Below are 24,053 nucleotides of genomic sequence, written 5' to 3' on the forward strand. Positions count from 1 at the left end.
CATATATACAATGGCTGAATATTACTCAGCCATAAAAAGGAATGAAATTGTGTCATTTGTTGAGACGTGGATGGATCTAGAGACTGTCATACAGAGTGAAGTAAGTCAGAAAGGGAAAAACAAATATCGTATATTAATGCTTGTATGTGGAACCTAGAAAAATGGTACAGATGCACCGGTTTGCAGGGCAGAATTTGAGAGACAGATGTAGAGAACAAACGTATTGACACCAAGCTGGGAAAGTGGTGGTGGGGGTGGTGGTGGTGGTGTGATGAATTGGGCGATTGGGATTGACATGTATATGCTGATGTGTATAAAACTGATGTCTAATAAGAACCTGCTGTATAAAAAAATAAATATAATAAAATTCAAAAATAAAAAAAGAAAGAAGATCCTGTTGTTTTATTTATCCAAATAATGGCCTTATTTCTTCACTTTTCTTTGCCATTTAAGACTCAGTCAGTGAAATGAAGGAGAATATTTTGCTTACAGAAAACACCTTGTAAAGGCTCTCTGAAATCCAAGAGGTTTCTTTTTATTAGCTGTTGATGAGTGGATGTATTTGTATATTTGCATCCTAAGGAGTAATGAACTACAATAACAGAGTTAATTAATACTTGTGGTGCATGAAGATAAATGGTTACCCCAAGGTTAGTCTGAAAGGGGAGAACGGTGCTAATCTTATTCATCTTTAAGAATTAAGTGCATTGTAGATGCTATTTATAGATACCTGAGAGTTCATTTATATTTAGAGTAAAGATATTCTTTTTTACTGACACTGTGGTGCAATCTTATATTCTGGAGATGTCAGTGTGAAATGATCTGGGATTTTGAGATAAATCCTGAATAAATAAATAAATATATGGAACACACACACACACACACACACACACACACACACTCCTATATGGAATATACCTGTGGGAGTACAGGGCACAGGAAAGTGTTAATCTTAACATTTACAGTGGTCATTCTAATGATAAAGATGGTATCCATCAGATGAATAGCAGGGAACACTGACATAATTGATCTCCGCTACTTTTGGCTCCCTCTGGGTGGAATGAAGAAAGGATGTGCAAAAATGCAGTCTGGTAATTTTTGTGCTTATTTTCAAGGCTAGTTTAGGGGTTAGAGTTCTAGAATAGGAGCCAATTGTCATGAGGTCTTTTCTCAGTACTACCAGTGATTTTTCAGGCCATTTGACTTCTGAGTCAAATCTGTAAGGGAGATGTGAGAACTGCCACTTGCTCCAATGATAGTATGATTTGAGCATACAAACTTTCATGTCTTGGATGATAAATCAATTGAAACAGACTCTGCAGACTAGAATGAAAGCATTTTATCATTGTAATATTTTTGGCATCAAAATCTTTTGTGCCCAATAATATTATTTACCATTTTAGGATTTAGGATTAAGCTAAAATCCCCCAAACTAGTACCTTAATGCACTGATATCACATGTACCTTAGAAGAGAATGCAGTTCTAAAGATTTCTTGCTTTTTATATATTAGTAGTGCATCAAAACACAGTGCTATATTGAGAAATGTTTAGACCATATTTATAAAGAAATGAAGTTGCAGCAATAGCCACTTTGAATACACCTTTGGAATTTCACGTCTGTATCAGAATGACTTCCATCAGTCTTCAGTTTGCTTAAAGTCAAGCTCCCAGGAAAACAGTTTCATTTCATAACGTCATTTGAGAAAATCCACAGCCCTTAATACTGACATGGAAATGTTGCTGTACAGCAGAAGACATAAGCTCAAATGCCTGGAATCACCATGCTCTGAGTATCTTTCCCTCTCCCTCCCTAATTAGGCTCTGGGAAAAGAGTGACTTTTTTCTCTCCCCCACTGAGAAAGTTATTAGACTATTTTGGTCAAATCACCCAGAAGGAAAGCTTGGAAGTTCATGTTCCTTAGAGAGTTGTCAATTCTGCTAAAGAAGATTAAATGCCTATATCACACGTGTCATATCCTACAGCTAATCACAAGAAAGAGAATAAAATGTAGCATGGCCCGCGTCTAGGCAGCTACCACATATCAGTGCAGCCTAGGGGGCCTTTCAATTTCATGTGGTGTACCAGCCAAGATATTCACTCAAAAATAAGTAAGAACATCAAAAAGCCATTGTATATCATCTTGGAATATTTCACAGTTTGAGCCCCTTGTGTAGGTCTGAAAAAAAAGATTTCTGAGTCGGGGGTTAGAGGTATTTGATTCCTCTTTGATTCACTGTTCGCACCACAGAAGATGATTAAAGGCTCCTCGCTTACCTGTGAAGTTGATTTTCAGCAAGTAATCCTTGTACAACTTCTTCCCGTCCAGGATCCTCATGGCGTCGCAGAGCTTGGTGGTGTTGGGACAGAGGGTGCGCTGCATTTTGTGCAGGGCGTGGGCCATGGCGTACACCGCGTTCACCACGAACATGATCTTGGATTCTTGTTCGTAGTTGCTGCTGTCGATGGCCAGGTGCTTGTCGCAAGGGCGCCGGTGGTTGTGCTTGTTCTGGAGGCTACACTGGAACTTCTGCTCCCAGAAGTCCCGGAACCAGGGGTTGCGGTGGTTGCTGTAGGGGCTGAGGCTCTGGAAGTAGCGGTCGAACTGGCGGATGCGCTGGGAGGCTAGCTCCAGGGTGATGGCGCCGTCGGCCACGTGCTCGCTGCCCTTGACGATGCTCTCCTGCGCGCCCCAGCCGTCGCTCGCCACCCAGGTGAAGGAGGCGTTGGCGCGGCTGGCGGCGGCGATGAGCTCGCGCGAGTCGTCGCTGCGCATGAAGAGGACCACGACGCGCGCGTTGGGCTTCTGCAGGAGCTCGCGGATCACGCTGTCGTAGGACTTGCGGATGTTGGAGCGCCCCACCTTCTCCGCCGTGGCGATGCAGATGTTGCGCAGGCGGGCTTCCTGCTCGAACGCCTCGATCCCTGTCTCCCCGTAATCGCCCTCGGAGGCCACAGTGGACACGTAGGTCCAGTTGAAGAAACGCAAGATCTCGGCCATGGCTTTGGCCTGGTAGAAGTCGGGGGGCACGGTCCTGGCAAAATAATCATAGCGCGACTTGTCGCTGAGCTTGGCGCTGGTGGACGCGTAGCTTATCTGCGGGATCTGGAACAGCCTCAGCAGGTTGGCCACCTGGGGGAGGGAGACAGGGGAAGTACCATTTTTAGAAACCCGGAGGGAACTGACTGCACATGAAAGATAAAGGATAGCAGGCCTTTACCCAGCTCCCTTTTCACCTCTAGATCGCTAAGCTTTTCTGGACGCTTTGCCAGATACTTCCCTGGATTCTGTATTTGGAGTATTAGGGAGTAGGTCCCAAACAGGTAATTCAAGGGTGGGGAAAAGACAGAGAAATGGGAAGGGCACTCCTCTTTCTCTCCTAGACTTTATAATAGACGCTGGACCAGGATCAATCCTGTTCAGGTATCCCAGTGAGGTTGTTTTAAGTTTCTGGGGTCCTCTTATAACTCAGTCTAACAATGAACTACAGTGAATTGGCCCAATTAGGTTTTGAGACAACTTGGCTGCGGTTGTATAGAAAGAGGCTGGGTGTTGTCTAATTCTCACTTCCCCCTCTTTTGCTAAAAACAGCAGTCTCTGAAAGAGTTTAATTTGGGAACTGTATGCCACATGGACAGTCCACATTAGACATTTATTATCTAGGTTAAGACAAAACAAAAAAAATATCCGTTTTTTTTGGTGCATGCCAAATTTTAGGCATATACCTTTCTAAACTTCTGACGGGCTTGACCAACATTTTCTTTGCCTTTTCAACATTTTGTTTCTGTTTGGAGTATACGTAGTCCAAGGATACAAATGCTATTCTTATGATATTTTTGATTAAAAGGCAAATAAGGAAGTGTCGAGGACCTGGTCAAAAAAAGAACCATTTACTTTAAAATGTTTACTTATTTCGAATAAAGAATGTAAAATTGTTATTTACCTGTCAATAATATTTCACTGTTTTTATTTATTACAGAATAAAAAAGGATAGTGGCACTAGCGTATCAAGGAGCATTTTATACTTAGAGTATTTGTGAAAGGTATACATTTTAAAATATATACACAGATTATATGTAAATCTAATAACAAGTTTGTTTTTGTTTTTCCTGGCTACCTACCTCATGTATTCTGAACATTTCTATCTTTTCACTGACTTTAGTTACATAATATACTAAGTGGACTTTAATTGGAAACAACGTTGAATGTTCCAATATACTCTATGCGTACTTTGAAATTCCCCTTCTGGAAATTGTGGTTTCAGGTTTATATTTGACGTGTAGGAAGCACAGCTTGAAATAAGCAGCTGTTAGCAAAGAGCACAAGTACTATCAAACAACTCACAGCTGAGTCCTGATTAATCATCATTTCATCTGGCAACAGAAACCAGCAGCCAAATTCATACACAGCCACGTGGCATGTTCTTAGAGATCGGGCCTGCTATTAAAACCAACCCTTAATGTAGCCTAGAGCTATCAGAAATGTTTTCCATATCTTTTCAAATCCTGGTACCTCTCACGTAACTACAAAGAGAACAGCAAGAAAATCTGGCGCCCTAGCACACAATATAATGCAAATTTAGGATCCAGATACTTTTTGCATTTGGTAAAGACTCTTTTTTAATATATATCCTAGGATGTGAGTGAATTTGGGGGAATGGAGGTGAGTGGATGGATGAAGGCTAGTATGCCATTTACTTTTTCTCTTCTCACGCCTAGACACCCTGAACAAAATGACCTCTATTGGTTCATTTGAACAGGGGGGTGTTGCTTGTTTACTTAGCCTGATTGAGATGGTGCTGAGCCAGCACTGTCAGCACTTCTGTACTGAGTACCTGGCTTCTTTCGGATGCAAGTGCCACTGTGGCAGACGGGTGATAAGAGCCCTGTCTGTGCATGCTCTTGGCTTGATTCTGCAGTTTTTGGGTGACACTGGAGAGGCCATCTCTTCTGGATGCTACAGTTTTCTAATCTTCAGGTTCTATTCATCAGGACCTGAACCCCTCAGGGAGGCAGAGAATGAAAGCCCCTGAAAAATGCCCAGAGACATCATTTTCTGGCATCTAGGAAACACAGTGAAAGGGTCCTAAACTGCTGAAACTTTTTTCTCCCGGAGGGATATGAGTAATGAAAAGCTGCTGAAGAAAAAAGTTCTTGTCTTTTGACGGATAGGGTCCTGTGGCGTCATTCTACCCCTCCAGGATATCTGAGAACAATTTACAAACAAGGCAGACTGTACAAGACAGTGAAGTAACCGTAGAATGATGGAAATGTGGAGAAAATTCTCTGGGCTGCGAAGGAGCACAGTGAGCTGCAGCATGGGCGGGAAGATGGTGGGTTAGAGTAAAACTGCAACTATTGCCATCATTTTAAGAGTAGTTATCTGATATACACACTACTGTATATAAAATAGATAATACGGACCTACTGTATAGCGCAGGGAACTATATTCAATATCTTGTAATAACCTATCATGGGAAAGAATCTGAAGAAGAATATATATACACATATATATCTGAATCACTTTGCTACACATCTGAAACTAACACAACTTTATAAATCAACTCTACTTCAATAATTAAAAGAATAGTTATATGTGTGTGTGTTTAATGAGGAAACTACAGCCTACTTTAGAAAAAGGAGGCATATTTAGTGAGCTAAACATGAGAATGGAACACTCATAAGTAAGTATAATCTCAATTGTATTACCTATATTAAATAGCATGGAGCAACCGTATAGTCAAAATTATGATGTTCAGAGTTACATTAGAAATACATGTGCTGCAAATGAATGATAGAACAAAGTGTTGAAGTCCTTTTGTCATGGTGAACTGTTCATTTTAAAACTAGTTTCCTTAGATTACAAGAGTAAAAATGCTTAATGTAAAAAGTAAATACTACAGAAATCAGCAGATTATAAATCTCCCTTCCTTTCCCTCCCTCACCCACCCCAACCTGATTTCTAGAGAAGAATAAAGTTCTTTGTTTGGTTTGTGCATTTTCAAAATGTTTATACTGTTGTAAAACCAGTTGCTAATGTACTGGGTATTTATGTGTATATTTTCTCCTTTGATATTCACAACTGCCTTTTATGATGAATATTGTTTTCTCCATTTTAGAGATGCACAAACTGAGTTCTGCTAGATGAAGAAGCTTGTTCATAACGATAGGATTAGAAAGTGAGGGCAAAATCAAGATTCAGAAGCAGGTCTTTTGACCTTAAGGACCCTGATTGTCCTCTCATAACCTCCTGTCTGCTGCCTTCTGTGTGACTTCGAATCTGAGGTCTGAAACACAGAAAGACAGGAGGCAGGAACCGAAGCAGTGTTGGGGTTTACTCCATGGATCACCTAATTCTATTAGGAGCTTCGTTTTTAACATAAAACTTAAAACTAGGGTTGGGGGATAGCCAGATAATTGTCAGCTGGGTGTTTCCTGTGTCATTTGCCTAAAAACTGGGTGTCTGAAATGTTCCTGACTTACTTTACTGGCCATATGGTTTCTTCTGTGAAACCATGAAGAAATAAGGGGACTCCTACATTGGACATCATTTTAAAAATAAAAGATTGTTTTAGGATGGGGAAATAATGTGGACGTTTGGCAGAAAGTTACCCAATTATAGTTTTACTAGGAGTGGAGGAAGGAAAAAAGATCTAGTTATATCCTTTAGGAAAAAACCACTTGAAAAGTTGAGATATACTTCTCATGGTTAGAAACTCTAATAAAAAGGTATCTAGCTTAAGAGCAATATGAAGACTTAGAAAATAATTCAGACAAGACATAATAGTCTCAATAAGACAGAAGAGACAAGACCTCCAAAGAAGTCACTGGGTTGCTAGGTTCCAATGGGGCATTTGAATGTTGAAAGGACTAGTGAGAGGATGAAACCTGTAGGTGTGTTAGGTCCTTGGGCAGCCTTGTGGACTACGTAAAAGATTGGCAGGAACCTGTGAGGATTTGGAAGACTAAAGCACAGAATGTGAAAATGGAGTGATTTTTGTTGTTATTTTTTTTTAATTACATTTTAGGAGAAGGTGTGGTGAGAAGAGATAGAATCGCTGGATGAGAGAGCTGGTTCCACAAGAGTGAAAGAAAGACACTGCCCAGTGTCTTTCTTGCTCTTAAGTGAGAATGTTTCCTAACCTGGAAATGGTGAAGCAAATATATGAAAAAGTTCTCTCACACCCAAGTAGGAGAGAAGACCAAAAGAGAAGCCCATAATCAATTAAGTTTGCCTCCAGTCCTGAGTTCTGGAAGATACTGCAGATTAAATTAGATAATCATTATTAACAATTTCTGAGAAACCAATAACGGGAGGACTGTCAGAGGATAAAAATGGAGGAGTAAGGGCAAATTCAGCAAGTATAAATCAGGAATAAATATAAATCAATAACCATGATACAGTTTGGTAATTTTCTAAAATAGACTTTCCAGTAGAGAGCAAGCAGGCACTTAGAAATGAACAAGACAGTTACAGGGAATCAGCATGGATTCACTAAGAATCAGTTTCACTAGAAATGAACAAGACAGTTACAAGGAATCAGCATGGATTCACTAAGAATCAGTTTCACTAGAGTCTTTTTTTTTTTTTTTTTTTTGCCGTATGCGGGCCTCTCACTGTTGTGGCCTCTCCCGTTGCAGAGCACAGGCTCTGGATGCGCGGGCTCAGCGGCCGTGGCTCACGGGCCCAGCCGCTCCGCGGCATGTGGGATCTTCCCGGACCGGGGTACGAACTTGTGAACCCTGCATCGGCAGGTGGAGTCTCAACCACTGCGCCACCAGGGAAGCCCTTCACTAGAGTCTTTTCAACATTAGTTGAACCATTTAGGGAGGAGTTGTAGCCATGGCCTGTGACTTCAACAGGTATTGGTGACATTACTTGGACTCTTGTGAAAAAGGGAAAATGATAGGAATTGGATGAAAAAGTTAAATATACTAAAAGAGAACAGCTTGGAAGAAAGTCTGTATGAGGTGGTCAAGTGAGATTAAATTTTTATCAATGACTTTGGAAAAAGATATAAATAAGCTATAAGATCATTACGTTTTAGAGTTAGAAGAAGCCATGAAGATAATCTAAGCCTTTTGCTTTATAGGTGAGGAAACTGAAGCTCACAGAGTGAAGTGAATTTCCAAAATTTACACAACCAATAAGCAAAAAGTTAAGATTAGAGCCCAGTCTCTTGATTTTTCCAAAAGTCTAGTCTCCTTCTCTGGCAATAAGGTGGTATTACATAGGGAGAGATGTATATTTGTGGATTTAAGTTAAAATTACACAAGTGAAGAAAGGCTAAGAAAACTAGGGGAAAAAATGAGGATACACATGCAAAGTTGAATGTTGCAAAAGTCCACCAAAAAAATTTAGATCTACTGTTGTAGATATATCTTTTTTAATCCTCATAACAATCTTATGAGGCTGATACTACCATTATCCCATTTTACAGATTGAGGGACTGAGGCACAGAGCACCTAGGGATCCTGCTGAAGAGCCCCTAGGTGATAGAGACAGGATCTGATCCCAGGCATCTGACAGTATGCTCCACTTCCCACACTTATTCGATCCATTCCGTAATTCAAGCTCTTAGCCTCTGCTGTATGGGATTCCTCTCATTACAATATAGCAACGATATATTTCAAGTTATAGTATGTCTGTCTTTTCTCACTTCTCAAGGCACTAACTCCTTGATTGGAGGACCATGAGCAATCATTCCTTGTTATCAAAATTATACTTTTTCGGGCTTCGTTTGTGGCACAGTGGTTGAGAGTCCGCCTGCCGATGCAGGGGACACGGGTTCGTGCCCCGGTCCGGGAGGATCCCACGTGCTGCGGAGCGGCTGGGCCCGTGAGCCATGGCCGCTGAGCCTGCGCGTCCGGAGCCTGTGCTCCGCAATGGGAGAGGCCACAACAGTGAGAGGCCCGCGTACAGAAAAAAAAAAAAAGTATACTTTTTCATTTGTCAGTCTATACTTTGAGATGGTTCCATAGACGTTTGTTTACTGACTGACCATCTAGAGAGGTAAGAACAGTTATCTAAGAAACCAGGGGACATTTCAGCTGGGAGTTTGAAAGCTTCGAGCTATAAATATCATGATCAGGTTTGGCTTTATGATTTATGTGAGAAACACCAAGACCTTATGGCAGAGCCTGTTGTTTCCTACGGCCTGAGAGGCCACACACAAGCTTTGCAGACACCCTTTCTGCATGTAGCGTGTACTATAGTTTTATGTTCAAACACCTTGGGGTATCCACTTTCTGGGTGGTTTGAATTTATTCCAGACTATGTTGTGCGATGTTTTCACTGTAACCTCTCAAGTCACAAATGTATTACTTTTTTTTTGACTCGAGGAGAAATGCTTAAGGTGCTAGGCTTGGCCGGCTACTATTCCATTTTCCAGTAGATGCTATGGTCTGAAATGAGTGTATTTGTCTTTGTCCCATTTTCACGGTTTTAAGCTGGAGTTATTTAAGATGGCTTTCACCAGCAAGAGTTGTCCACCAAACCCATGGTACACGCTGTTGAACTTCTGCTACCATTTTCCCATTATTTTCCCCTCCAAATGAACTCAACTCTATATAGTTTCTCTATATAGTTATGTCCTCAAATCTATGCGCCTTTGCATGTGTTGTTCCTTGTGCTTAGAATGACCTTTACCACTTGTCTGTTCAGTGAATCCATTCAAGGGCCCCTTCTCTGAGAAACCTGCCTTGATTTGTCATTTCAGGACAAGTTGTGTGCCCATCTTCTGAGACTCTGTCACTCCTTTATGTATTTCCCTCATGGCACTAATCAAAGTGTGTGGTTACTTCTAGATCATTCACTAATTGCTCTACTGGAGTGAAAACTCTGAAAAACAGGGAATGAACATTGTTAGTCTCTGTTTCCTAGATGCCTTGCAGAGAGAGGCTCCATATTGTTTGTTAAATAAATGAGTTGATAGCTTCCTGCTCTTTCATGTGACCTTTCCTAATTGCAAGGATAACTTCTGTGGGAAATCCCCCGCCCCCAAACTAGCTACCCACCAGCAAGCAGTGTAAAGCTCCTCTCAAACACTACCTATAAACAATATTCTGTGCAGTGTGGATTCTTCATTAATCCTTGTCAAGTTACCAAAATGAGAGGACACATAGACAATTGGCTTAGATCTTGAGGTAGCTGAAGCAAAGGTTTTCATACCATTAAAACCAATTTCTCCAAATTATCTCTGCGTAACTAACTAGGAATATACAAAAGGAAGTCAATATCACCCCAACGGGATCTGGCCATTGCACCAATTTCCTTTGAGCTACAAAGGTGCCTTTTTGTCTTAAGGAAGACAAACTAAGGTCTTACCATGGAGCCTTAGTCCTCAAACCACATAAACCTAAAGTAGGAATCATATAAACCTAAGGGAAGGCTTCATCAGATGAACGCTTACTAGCCCTGCTGATAAGGTAAGGTTTTTCTGGAGACAAATGCGTTATGTACAAGATACATAAGCAACCAGACTCACTCAGCGCTCACATCAGTTGCTCAGTTCTTATTCTTTCTTGGGAATGTCTTTCCCGTAATCAGTAGTCAGCTGTGAAGTGATGCTACTGTAGGCATCCAAACCATCCTTATTCATCGTTGGGAATTTTGAGTTAAAGACCACTTTATTGGGGAGATTTACTTCTCCCGACATTTTTTAGCAAGTCACAGGGACTCTTTAGAATTCCAGGTGTCATGCTTCATTTCAGTGATGCTTTGATCATGGGGAAAAAAAAGAATGTAAACTATGGGAAAGAGCTCGGGTAGTCTATTCTTTGAGGTTGTGGAAAAAGGGAATGTGAATTGGAAAATTCAGAGTCACCTGTGAACTCCCACATCCTGGGGTCACTCTTCCCGTTCAGGTTATCCATGATGTATCCATTTTAAACGTCATGCCTTCTGTGGTGACACAGTGCCAAACATTTTTTTTTTCAGCAGAAGACAAAAAGGCGTATGTACGTCTAGTGTCCAGTAGAAACAAGTTTCCCACTAAGGTGATCGTCCAAGAAACATGCTATCTGCAAAGCTGAACTGTATACATTTGAAAAATAAGCCGTTGCTGCTGTCTTGGGAATTAGGAGACTTGATAATAAGCTCCATGGGTTTGCCTTTGCATTCGACGCTATTCCCATATCGCTTTGGGGCTGTTTTCTAAGAATAAGCCTACGCCTTTAATAGTTTTATCACACATGCAGTGCTGATTGCTTTGTTTCATTCTTTTAATTAAGTGATTATTTATAAGCCCGGAAGAGTGCTGTACAAATTCGACTGTACTTTAAACCATCTGCTACCTTAGAACCCACATTATTACCTAAAGCCAGTTCTAAAAGTTGTGATGGGAAGAGACCTCAGTGACCCTCCTGTTCAGATTGATCAAGCGGCACTGTTAGCTGTACCAAATCCCAGATTGGCTTGGATTTTAAACTGAAACTGGAGGTGATGTGTTGTTGAGAAACTGCCTGAGGAATTCAAGCTGTTCCCATCACATGAGTTATCTGCCCATAAAGGATGCCAATCGTATTGTTATTGCAGAAAGGATTAGTCACTTATTTTTTGGACCACACTGCCTACAGCACATCTGGGAATATTTTACATGAAAAGAGTTGACTGGAGCCCATGTTTGAAGGTCAGAGATTAATCTGGATTTAGGAAATCATGTAATGGAGGGTAGCAAACGCCAGTTTTCTCAGTTTAATCTGCAGAAGCCACTGATTCTTACATGCCATGAGCACAAAAAATGCTCTGGTCAAAGATTTATACTGCCATTCCCATTAATGGTATGACTCAGTCCTGATGATTTTGCAGGGACATTCCAGACAAAGGACTCCTTAGTCATGGCAGAAACCTTCATAAATGGCTTTCAGTAACCCTGATTTCTATCCCTCCCTTTCCTGAAATATTTGCACTCAACACCTGTGGTCTGCAACTCAGATAGGCAGACACTTTCATTTTCTTCCTTTGTGACAAAGGACTTTATGAATAGCAAGGTTAGCCATTTTGGTGTTCTCATCGCTTATCACTGAGGCTGAACTGCTATGCAGACCACGTAGGAGCCCTTGGATCACGTTTTTCCGGGAGACTGGCATCATCAGACATGTCAGGTTTCTCATCGTAAGAAACGCACGTTCGACAAGGGTCTGTCTTCCATCTCAGGAATGACTTTGCTTCCAGCTAGACTTAGCAGGTACTTAGAATAGGAACGAGATGGTATTTTGCCCACTGAATCAGCCTGTATCTGCTCTTCACTCCTTTTCCCCCCATGAATTAACTTTCAAGAGAAATCATGGAACTGAACTGGCTTGAATTGCAGTCTCTGACAGTAAGATCAGGTCTGTGGCATACCTGGTCCAGTGTGCATTAGTGGTTGCCAGTGACACCTGAGAAACAATGACTCCAGGGATAACTTGACACCAACAGACCTGTTAAAAACGCATCCTTTAGTGCCTTGGATATTGATTTTTGACAATGCCTCTTGAGGATTTAACAGAGCCACAGTTAACTAATCCCTATTTTTCTGTGGCCCTGAAGCCCCTTGTATAACATAATATGATAAATTTAGTCCTATCAATAAAAAAGCACTCCTATCCTTTTTGACTGTTAACCAAGGTCCAAAAGCTGTTGGGTAAGCGTGGGAAGAGCTAAGGGCTGTAGCTTAATTTAAAAAAAAATGATTAGTATTTATTTCTGTGGTCCTTTGCGATAATTTAGGGCAGAGGGCTATATACCATATTATTTGTAGCAAATAGAACTATGTCATTCATGGTTTTCCTGTTAACTGTTCATTACTTCAACAGAACTGGCAGGTACAAAAGCAAGTGGTATAAGCATTCAGTACATAGGACTGGAATCAAACTGGCCCCTTCTCTCACTAGCGGCATGAATTTAGGCAAGTTATTTTAATTCCTTAAGCTTCAGTTTTCTCATCTGTAAAAAGGGATTAAGTAGTCTCTGGTTTATGAATTTATTTAAGGATTAAGTGATAACATATGTGAAGCACTTAACTCACTGGCTAGCACATAGTTAATGTTCAAAAAGTGTTGGAGGTCATGAGAATGGCTAAGCCAGCAATCATTCATTCAGCAAACTTCAATCAGTGCTCGTTATACAAGGTGCTATTCTCAAATTTAGGTTGTCCTAAGCTGAGTAATGTATCCCCACTCTCTCCTAGGAAGTTGTAGTCTCTTGGGGACAAAGAAACATAACAAGGATAAAATTTTGAGATAAGTGTACACGTACTTATACTAAAACACAGGTGAAGGAGCACATTCAGGTGAGTCATGGCAGGCTCCCATGTAGAAGTAACGTTTAGACTTGATCTTGAAGAGAAAGTGAACAGTTATCAGGCAGAGGAAGGGAGAGGAAGTTTTCAGGCAGAGAAAAGAGCACAAAGACAGAGATGGGCAAATGCACTTTTGCTTTAAGAGCAGCAAATGGTTCAATATTATCAGGGTACCCAGTGCCCTGTAGGGATTAGCAGGGTGAGGAAAAATAGAAGGACTGTGGCTGCACTGCTAAGTTTTTTATATGCTATGCTAAAGAGTTTGAATTTTTCTTCTTTAAGAGATAAAAAAGACATTAAAAGTTTTAATTAAGGGAATGACATGACCACAATTATGTTCTAAAAAGGCCACAGTGGATGACATCCAACTTGAAAAGAAAGAGTCAGGGCAGGGTAATCAGATGGACGACATATTCATTCTGACTCAGGCTGGGAGTTCTTGAAGGCCAGGGACCTTGTAATCCCAATAACAGTGAGTCAGTTAATAATAGAAAGGACAAGAGCAGAGGTTTAAATAAAATTTGAGTCCACTCAAAACCATTTATTTGGTTGGTGGTAATTACTCAAGTACTCATGTCTTAATTTGTTCTCCTGTTTGTGTCATTACAGGTCACCTTGAATTCTTCTTGGAAAGAAGAAGGTCATAAATAATTTTCATCCTTGGAGACTATAAAAAGGCTAAGGAACTTTTAAATTCCTGGAAGCATCTCAGAAAAAAGAGCTTGAAGCCTTTCTTCAAGGTGGAAACAAAAAGTGAGAGCCAGATAAGTAAACTTTGATAACAGTTGAAATTCACTGCATGGTACCAACCTGTCTTTATTGTCATATTTCTTTAAATCTTGTATAAACAATATTCCTTAAAACGACCGTGTCAACATAGGTAATATGTGCTTAATGCACATGGTGGTTTTATTTCGATGGAAAGTTACTTTTTTGTAGAAAAATTCTGAACAAATTGTAGATTACGTGTTCCATCACATCTGTTTTCCACACTGGGAAAGCTTCACTGCATGGTTTGTATTCTCTGAGGGCTCATTGTGAACCTAATGGCAGCTACCCAAATTGGACGCACAGTGCTTGGGAGGGGCCGGCTAGCCCCTGGGATGTGTGCCCTGCAAATTCGACCCTATGAAGTGATGGCGAGTGTCTCAAGACGCTTTGCCATTCTGACCGCTTGGAAGGAAATCTGGTCGGTGTTTGGAAGGTAATTTTTGAAGGTGTTCTGCCTATTGTATTTTCCCCTGTGTTACAGTTCCCTCTGCGGGAATGTAAAGTCAAGGAGCTGGCGTGAATCAAGACTTTGTCACTAGTAACAGAGGGATTTCCATAATATACCAGGTGGTGATGTCAAAAATAGCGACAGCACAATTTTAGTGTTCAAAGTCCCACTACTATCCCGCCTGGGGTAGCAACGTTTAAGAGTTTACTGCAGGTGTTTTTGGGACATATTCTTAGATTTTCCAAGTCCACTCATTGGAAAAATACTCTGTAAGTTTTCAACTGCATTTTTCTCAGACCAGTAAAAGCACTTCTATTACATTAAATCAATGGACTTTAATTATTATAAACTGCTAAGCGTTGACTCTTTGCATATTGAAATACTGAGCCTGGTACATATTGCTCCATTAAAAAGACACATATTTAATGGTGATTCGGAAAGAGAACTTTGTATTGTTAAAGCAAAATCACGACTTTGTTTTAACTGAACGTGTCAGCAGTCCTACATTGATGAGCTTACTGATTAATCTGTAATCATATGATAAAACACTTGCTGATCTTTCAGGAATGCCTGTGTCCCTTGGTTTTTATCTCATGACCTCCATCACAGATGTGTGACCACCACAGAAGCTGGTTCTCAGCCATGGGCCATTCTATTGCCCTGTGGACAGTAGTCCTGAGAATAACCTCTTGTTTTTCACGAGTAGTTTCCAAATAAACACATGACAGAAGGAGAATTAATTAAGGAATAAATTAACTCCAAAGCAAAGGAGAAGAAATAGTGCATCTTAGATAATTACATCTGGCGAGAAATTTCTACAATGAAAGTGTTAACAGAAACATTTTTTTCCCCTTAGCTATTGTATTTTTAATTTTTGAATTTAATTTTTTTTTAACGTCTTTATTGGAGTGTAATTGCTCTACAGTGTTGTGTCAGTTTCTGCTGTATAACAAAGTGAACAGCTACACGTATACATGCATCCCCATATCCCCTCCCTCTTGCATCTCCCTCCCACCCTCCCTATCCCACCACCGTAGGTGGTCGCAAAGCACAGAGCTGATCTCCCTGTGCTATGCAGCTGAACAAAAGCATTTTTGAATTGCTCTTGCTGTTGCCTCTCTCTCTGTGATAAAGTCCTTGAACAGCATTGCCCTTTTTTGGAGGAGGAGAGCAGGAGCAATGGAAAGAGTTTTCAAAACATCAGCTTGGTGAGATTGCTTTTGCGTGAAAAGTCTGGGAAGAAAATAAAAGATTCTATCAGAGATAACTGTTGATTCGGGTTTTTCTGAAGCTTAGACTACGTGAGGGGGTGAGGCAGTGTCGGAGGCAAGCTATCCGGATTTTAATGTTGTAAAGTGGTAGAAGCTTGAACTTGGTGTTTGACCTTCATGAACCTCAATTCCTCTTGGAACTACTCCTCTTGCACTGCAGATGTTAAAAGTTAAAAAAGCTAATAGATACTATCTACTAAAATGTTTAATTCTCATTATGTGTGGACCACTATTTATTTATTTATTTTTTTACTGTTTTTCGTGTATTTTCTCATTTAATTCATGCAATAGCCCAGTGAAAGAGGTACTATTCATATCTCAGTCTTAGACATGAGGAGAGAGGTAATGAAGGATAAAATAAATCTGAGGTAGTCTGCATCCGGAGTTGTAATCACTGAGCTGAACTTTTCTAAAAAGGCACGGTAAAAACGTGTAGTTGTATCCGTGCTGTGATTGTTGTATTTGCAATATTAAACTCATTAAAGGCAGCTCTCAGTTTTACTTTTCTAGTGATAGAGACACTAAAGATAGATTGGTAAATGGATTTCTAATGCTGTCACTCTGCTTTTCTTAAGTACAGGATCATGTTTCCTTCTCTTTTGTGTTAGCTCCAAGCGTGTTATCTGGCCTAGTCGACACTCTGCACATTCTTTATGTGGAGAGACTGCAGAGAGCTTGATTAGAGTAAGGATGGGGCTCTAACCTAATCTGGAATGGCCCTGGCTGCCCAGCTATGCTGAGTCTCGGGTAGTTGTCTCTGGGAATTGTCAGTCTAAGGACAAGTGGAGTGGAACGCTTGCTACTCTCAGATCAAAGCACCTTTTGTGGCACGCGCGTAGGCAGTGGAGGTGGGGAGGGTGGGGGGACTTTTGTCCCACAAGCTCACTTTGCTACATCGTCTGGCTTTTGTATCAAACACAGTTTTCTGTTGTAGGAAAATGCTGATTTTTCATTTACGGTCTTCCAGACTGATCTAGAATAGGTAGGTCGTGGTTGTGATCTGCAACCCACGTGTGATCTGCAACACGTGTGATCTGCAACACCCATCCCTAAAGATTCATTTAGGGATGCCTTCTGGTCATGCAGCAGGATATCATTCTGTTAGTTCTTTCAATTTGTTCAAAAAGCGTTTACTCTCAACGTGGTAGAGGCACTGTCTTCGGTGCCCTCAACACAAAGACAAAAGATGTGGTTCCCAAACTCAAGTAGCTTCTAGTTAGGTGGGAAAATAGATGTGCAAAGGAATAATTCTGGTTAGTAATAAGCTAGTAATGGAAGTGTGTGCTTAGGTCGTGGGCGCTTGGGCAACGTTTCTCAAAAGGGATAGGGTTTGAGCTGAGAACTGAAGGAGAGGAGGGTTTGGCAAGGCCTACGGACAGCTGAGGGACAGTGCATTCCAGGTGGAAGAAACACTGGTCTCCTTTTTAGGAAAGAATGAGCAGGTAGTATACATCGGTAGACGAGAAAGCAGCTTTCCAGGGACACTTCAAAGGCAGGCTTTCTGTTCGCACGGATCTAAGAGACTTTTTCCTCTTCACCTCCGTTCCTTTCTGCTCATTCTATCATTCTCTCTGGTCTCCTAGGACTTACGTCGTCAGCTGATTCTCCGGTCTTACACTTGTACCTGTTTTATGTATGGATTTGATATTTCCTCATTTGCTTATAGATGCCTCAGGGGCTTATAAGATGTCTACTATTTATAAATTTTTTTTATTGGAGTATAGTTGATTTACAATGTTTCAGGTGTACAGCAAAGTGATATTCTTTTTCAGATTCTTGTCCCTTGTAGGCTATTACAAGATATTAATATAGTTCCCTGTGCTATACAGTAGATCCTTGCTGTTTATCTATTTTATGTATAGTAGTGTGTCTCTGTTAATCCCAAACTCCTAATGTATCCCTGCCCCCCTTTCCCCTTTGTAATCCTAAGCTTGTTTCCTGTTTTGTAATAATATTTATACATTTTATTTTGCATGCTCTCTGCTTCACATTACCTAGTGTCTACGTATAGTGTTCTTGCTGAACCTAAAATATATAAGCTTAATAAATGCTTATTTTCTGATGAAAAATGATTTTATGAGTGCCCTAGTTGTAATTAGTACACAATCGAGATGCTTGATTCACCAAATTCACACAAATGCTACCATAATCAACTGAAGTAACAATTGATTGGACTTCTTCAAATTAATCCTGCTGGAAGAGAGTCTGTAATTTATTTTGCTTCGTGTTTTGGACACTGCCTTTATAATCACTCATCCTAGTAGAGTCTTTTGCTCGAGCGACGTATAATTATAAAATTAAGAAATGCCCTTAAATGCAACATAGTTCAGGTACTAATATGTTGCTTCGGTCTCCTCAGTCACAGGCCAGCTTTTGTTTGAATAAACTCCAGTGACCGAGGACTCATTTCCTTACATCCTCGTCCTTCAGGACTATCGTTTCTTATAACTCTTCCTTATGTTGGCCCTGAATATGCCCTGCTCTAAATCAGTGATTGTCAGAGGGAAAGGGGGATAACTTTGTAATTTGGCAGTGTGTAGGAACATGATGGGATGTCACAATTCAGGGTGCTGTTGGCATGTAGTCCAGTGGGGAGGGACCAGCAAGGCTGCTAAACGTCCTGCGATGCACAGGGCAGCTCCACGCAACAGGAGTGTCCAGCCCAGTAGTGATAAAGTTGAGACACTCTGCTCTAGGTTAAATTTATGTATCCACAGAGGAACCATTTTTTTGCCCTCTGTAGTCTCTCTGATACGCGGACACAGCTAACCGTATGAAGCCTTTTGTAACCCCAAATCCTTCAACTCTTTTTCTGACGCTCCTATAATAAGAACAACAATTCACGTGTGACTCTTCCCCACAGCCTTTGAATGTAAAGGAGGAATGAATCATTGAGGGAGGGTGACGTTTAATACAAATTGACCAGTACAGGTCCACTTTCACACTGTGGAATTAGGTGGAGGAGGAATAATAGAGTGGTGAGTGTCTTTTGGGGCCGTTCTTTGTACCCCATGTAGATAAAATCTGGGAAACTTACTGCAAGGGATTTAGTTTGAGTTATTCTTCTCAGAGACGTGATGTGAGCCATGCGTGGCATGTCCAAATCCATGTCATGATAAATGACATAATGGCCACCTCCCAGGGTCAGGAGTTCCTGGGATGTGGCTATCGCTAAAAATTCTGAAAAAGGGTCTGTTTCCCAAGCATGCGAAAGAGGTAGTAAGATCCTTTCCAGGCTCTCTTCTGCCCTTTTTATGAGCTATCTAACCCAAATGCCCTTTTGTCGCCGAGGTCACTTTAACGCTCAGGGACGCAACAATAACTGGGTCAATTAATGCCTGTCCTCTTGTTGCAGCTGAACTTTGCTTTGGTAAGGCAAGAAAGACTGAGGAAATATACATCCTCTGAAAGGAGTGAGGAACATTTGGGGGAACCTCTCAAGAGACATTTTTTTTTTGTTTTGACTGAACAGCTTAGGAGCTCTAACTGCAGTCTATTTGCAAGAACACAAGCATAAACACTGCTTCAAAATAGTACCATGTAGACAACTGCGTCACTAAAGGCAACCAGCCTGATTCTCTTCCTGAATAAATACTACTTTCCCCCAAGTGGGTGGATTGCAGGCTTATAGAAGAGAGCAGAATACAGTCTTAAAAATGCTTTGAAAAGAAGCTTATTCACCAGAGGGGATGAATAGACCCCACGTATATTTGCTAATAAAGAAGGATTTTGTTGCTAGTTTTTATTGATTACCAAATTTAAAAATCAGTCCCGTTGCTTTAGACAAGGGACCACCACAGAGTGGTTTGTCTTACTTAATAAGAGTGTTGGGAAAATGTCCCGGTTTTCATCGATGGTGATAGAGGTTAACTCAGCGAATCATTAAGCATTTCTCCTTTCACGCAGTTTTCGCTTTCTGCAAACTGCCTGTTGTATGAACTAATACAGCAGAGGATATCTCCTCTGCTGACTTCTAGGAGCATTCTTCTTTAGTAGGAAGACAATGAGAGAAGCAGAAACGGGAGAGAAAAGTGCCTGCTGAAGCATTCCCACCAATAAAGCTATTCGGGCCCAATGGGGAGATGATAACGTCTAAACTGAGCCAACCACAAAAGAGAAGATGCACAGATTTGATCATTCTTGATCATTCTGTCTCTCAAGAGACAATTTTGTGACTGAAAACTCTGTGCTGTGCTTTGGGACTTGATGCGACAATTAGATGAGCGGAATCTTTGAAATTGTGTGGTGGATTTCGTACTAGTAGATTTTTTCTACAGTTTAACCCTCTTTTCTTCCCCCAGTTTAGTTCAAGCACAGGCGTTTTCCAGTAAATATTTAGGAAGTCCAGAGCAGTTGAAAATGGATGGCAGAGGTGACCGATGGGCGTGGATCTTTGCGGCTACCAGCTGTACACTGTCACCACGGTTACCAGACACCAGGGCAGAGGATCAGAATCAGTCCAGGAACAAAAGTACGTGAGTGTGAGGGGCCCCCAGAAAAATCCTCTCTTTGAAAATATCTCTCACTTGTGTACAAGAGTGTCTTAAAATCACCGTTAGGAATCTATTGCTTTGGATTGTGGTTGACTATTCTTTTTTTTTTAGGATTCTTTTTAAAAGACATGTGTTTCACAAGGATAACACTCAAATTCTCAGCTATATAAGAGCCCCTAAGACCCCTTCGTTCATGGTGCTTAGCTGGAAGCAAGGCCCTGTGGCGAAGGGTTCCTTGGAAGGCTGCCTGGAGATCAGTGTGTAGACAGATGGCTCCACCTCCCTGCTTACTTTGGCCGAGGGGACCAGCGTGAGGTCTAATCAGAGCCTGAGCGCCTGAGGACAATGGAGCGGGGAGTGAAGCCCTCTCTCTCCTTTCTTCTCTAGCTCATCCCCTTACTCCTGTCAAGGTCTTTGTCCCCTTGCACACAGACATCTGCCATATCTTTCTGATGGGTTTCCTCAGATCCAGCCTTTCATTCACACTGTGGTTCAATTAGCTTTCCTCTAGTGCAACTTTCATTCTCTCAGTCATCCTCAAAACCTTCCTAAAGGTCGTTTCTTACTTTGTGAACCCCATGAATGTATTGTGAATAGTAGTCACTGTTATTTCATGATAGTACTGTACCCACAGCCAGAATTCACATTCCTCGAGGTCAAGGCTGTGTTCTCTATGACTTCAGGGGTCTCTCTAACCTCTGCAACAGGGCAGGACATACATACACAAGGAGCTTTATACAGATTAACTGATGGATGAAGCCCATGGGGAACCAGCAACGATTTCATGGGGCTGCTTGGCCACGGAGCTGTTGTTAGATGTGGCTCTTCCGCTGCTTTTTCCTGTGATTTTAGGGCCATAATAGTTACTGTTTATCGAATCTGTTAGTTTTTTGGTAAGGCATTTCCCACGGATTCTCTCAGTGTATCCTTTCGACAACTTCTTAAAGTGGATGGTTTTTCCTTATTTTACAGGTAAGCTAGTAAGTGCCGGGGCTGGAATTCAAACCCCAGTCTTGCTGATGCCAAAACCTTTTCCGTATAGCATGATAGTTTTTGTTTCTTTATTTATATTGTGGAGACAAAAACCATATCAGCATTTGTGACTTTATAGTGATATGGACCAGATAAGTGAAATAATAAGCCAGGTCCTGTGATGATTAAGAAGTGGCTTTTTCCCTTGTGAACAAGTGCAGGGTTTTAACAACCTACATTTTTTTTTAAGATAACCTGACCTCTTTTGAGGAGTTTATAGGTAATAAAAAAGTAAAATTAGATTAAAACTATATTAGCATAGTTTGTTAATTATTTTGGATAAATAGATATTTACACATCTGCTGTGGAGTGCTATTTACTGCATTGGGAGAAACTAAGGTCAGACAAACATACTTGTAATTCTTTACTAGTGGTAATATTGAGTATACTATAAATATTTATAAAATGTTTGGCCCTCATCTGGTGAAAGTATTATTGAAGTATGACAGATATGCATTATTTTAGTTCTCTCTTCTTACATAGCAAGTTCCATCTTACCTGATCCAAGTACAGAAACAGTGGCAAAATTAACGTGATATGCTTTGAGATGTGCAGTATTTTCTATCCATCTAATGAAGTCAAAGGGTGTTTATGAAAACCCAATTATCCTAATTACTCATAATACGAGTGTGTACACCGTAGAAGGAAAGAAATTTGCAGTAGTCATTTAGAACAGCACAGAATTGCAGGTATAATTTTAAATGCCATGAACCTCTGATATAGAAATAAGGTTACTCCAGTGCAGATAGAATCAATTTAAGTGGTTGACGACAGAAACAGACAACGTGTGTGTATTATGACTTCCTTTAGCGCTTGGGGCTTTGATTATAGTCATTTGGTAGGAGGCAAAGTATTCAATATGTGACTCTTATCTTATGGACTTTTATTACTGCCACATTCACCAGGAAAATATTGAAGTGACATATAGAAATCACATAGGACAGTTGAAAGAGCCCAAAGGCACAAAAGATCTATCTGAGTTCTAATTCATGTGCTACCTACCAATGGGAGTTTTCCTGAAACCAATATTGCTGGGTCTTGGGAAGTTTTCCACCTCTAATTCTGTGACCCTGTGAGCATTGCAAGAGTTTGACTAAGATGTTCCTTCTTTCCCTAACAAAATGATGAGAACCAGTTAGCAACTTTTTATCTAGTTTAAGTTATGTGCTAAATTGTTCCCTGTTTTTTTCTCCTTTGGTAGTAATTATCTGGCTTCTGTGCATACATTTTCCGGTTTATACCATGAGAAATTGTTTATAATTTATCTCTGACTAAAACAATGCTTGGGGAAAAATTAGTGTGGAAAAATATAAAGCTCAGTGATTTTGTACTTTCCTGTGTTTGATTGTATTGATGACTTCCAGTCATGACTCTGCCGTGTATCCACAACCTTTGTGATGTAACTTAGCGGCACGTGTATTGTGGGTAAGCACATATTTCCCTGCTCCTTGATTCTGGGCAGAGCCTTGTGAGTTGCTCTGCCTGGAGAGATGTTCACAGCTGTGAGGCATGCAGAAGCTTGGGAGGGGCCTGTACCGTACAGTTAAATTTGCATTCTCTTGCATCTCTGTCATCACTCTGAGAAAAACATGCCCGGGCTAGCTCACTGATTCCAGGTGGAGGATAAGGGACAAACTGGGAGCAGAGCCACCTGCAGCTGAACCTATTAGCCTTCATCATCTCACTCCAGCCAGTCTTCAGACTTATAAACTATAATAAGCAGTAATTGTTGTTTTAAGTCCCTGAATTTGGGGGTAGCTTTTTATGCTACAGTAGCTACCTGATATATCTCTAAACAATTTTCATTGCTAAAGTACTGTTCTGTCTGCAAACCTATATTATCAGAGACCCATAGCAATGAACAATTGCATGGCTGATATCATCCATTGATGAAGCTCTTAGGATATTCTCCTCTTGTTCTCCCAAGACATAAAGCCGAAGAGGTACAGTGTTTTACCAGCAGCACTGCCAATCTTACCTGTATGGAAACACTGCTGTAAGAGCCGCCAATGACCCCTGCAATGAACAGTGGGATATTTTCTTGAATGGCATAGGATCCATCAGGACACATATACTCGGCTTCATCCACTTTAGTCAAAGAAGCCCTGACAAATTCCAGTGATTGCTCTAATGCGTAGGTATCCCTCGAGCATGTATCCAAAATGTGAACCCCCAGCTTCACTCCTGGGAGCAAGTAATTGTCTTTGTTAATTTCATCAATAGCAAACAACATGGCTTCCAGGCGTTGGATCCCTCGATCTTCATTGATTCGCCCACATTCTTCAGTTCCAGTGCCTTTTTCTTTAATAGGAAATAGGCCCCCTAAAACGAGGTCACCTTCTATTTTAATCTCCCTCCTCAGAAAGTTATGGTCCCCTAAAGAAAGGAAAAGTCCCTTTGAAAACAAAGCTAAGGTAAGAACTTGGAGTCTTGTCAACATCTTCATGAATCCCGTATCTGTACCTCTGGGAGATATCAGTGGATGGAACCAATGCTGCGCGTTAGTCCTCCTCTCTCATTTCCAAACTGGATCTCTGTTCTGTCCTTCATATAAGCGAGGAACAGGCTAGCAGAGGCTGTCAGCAAGTTCCTAAAGAGATGATAAAAATTAAATGAACAACAACGGTAAAGAAAGCAACAGTGATTACATTGATGGTCTCCATTCAGACCTTTGGTGGGATAATGACTCAAATTACCATTTGCTAAACACATATGGACCATTGCACCAGGCACGCTCCCAGCAAGTGTTCTCGCCC

At 40.9% G+C, this 24,053-nt stretch overlaps 1 protein-coding gene across 1 annotated transcript in view; it reads right to left on the reverse strand.

Annotated features, from left to right (window-relative positions):
• The window catches only part of GRM3 (glutamate metabotropic receptor 3), a gene marked incomplete at both ends in the record, with an annotated part of 104,433 nt that extends 80,690 nt beyond the window's left edge, over nucleotides 1–23,743 (reverse strand). Inside the window, 2 exons of the mRNA XM_082661549.1 lie at nucleotides 2,277–3,132; nucleotides 23,276–23,743. Coding sequence (XP_082517675.1) covers nucleotides 2,277–3,132; nucleotides 23,276–23,743 — 1,324 coding nt within the window. The remainder of the gene's footprint in view (nucleotides 1–2,276; nucleotides 3,133–23,275) is intronic.
• Between the last annotated feature and the right edge of the window lie 310 nt (nucleotides 23,744–24,053).

The sequence above is a fragment of the Grampus griseus genome (genome assembly GCF_964374135.1).
Source record: "Grampus griseus genome assembly, chromosome: 9".
In the NCBI taxonomy this organism is placed as follows: domain Eukaryota; kingdom Metazoa; phylum Chordata; class Mammalia; order Artiodactyla; family Delphinidae; genus Grampus; species Grampus griseus.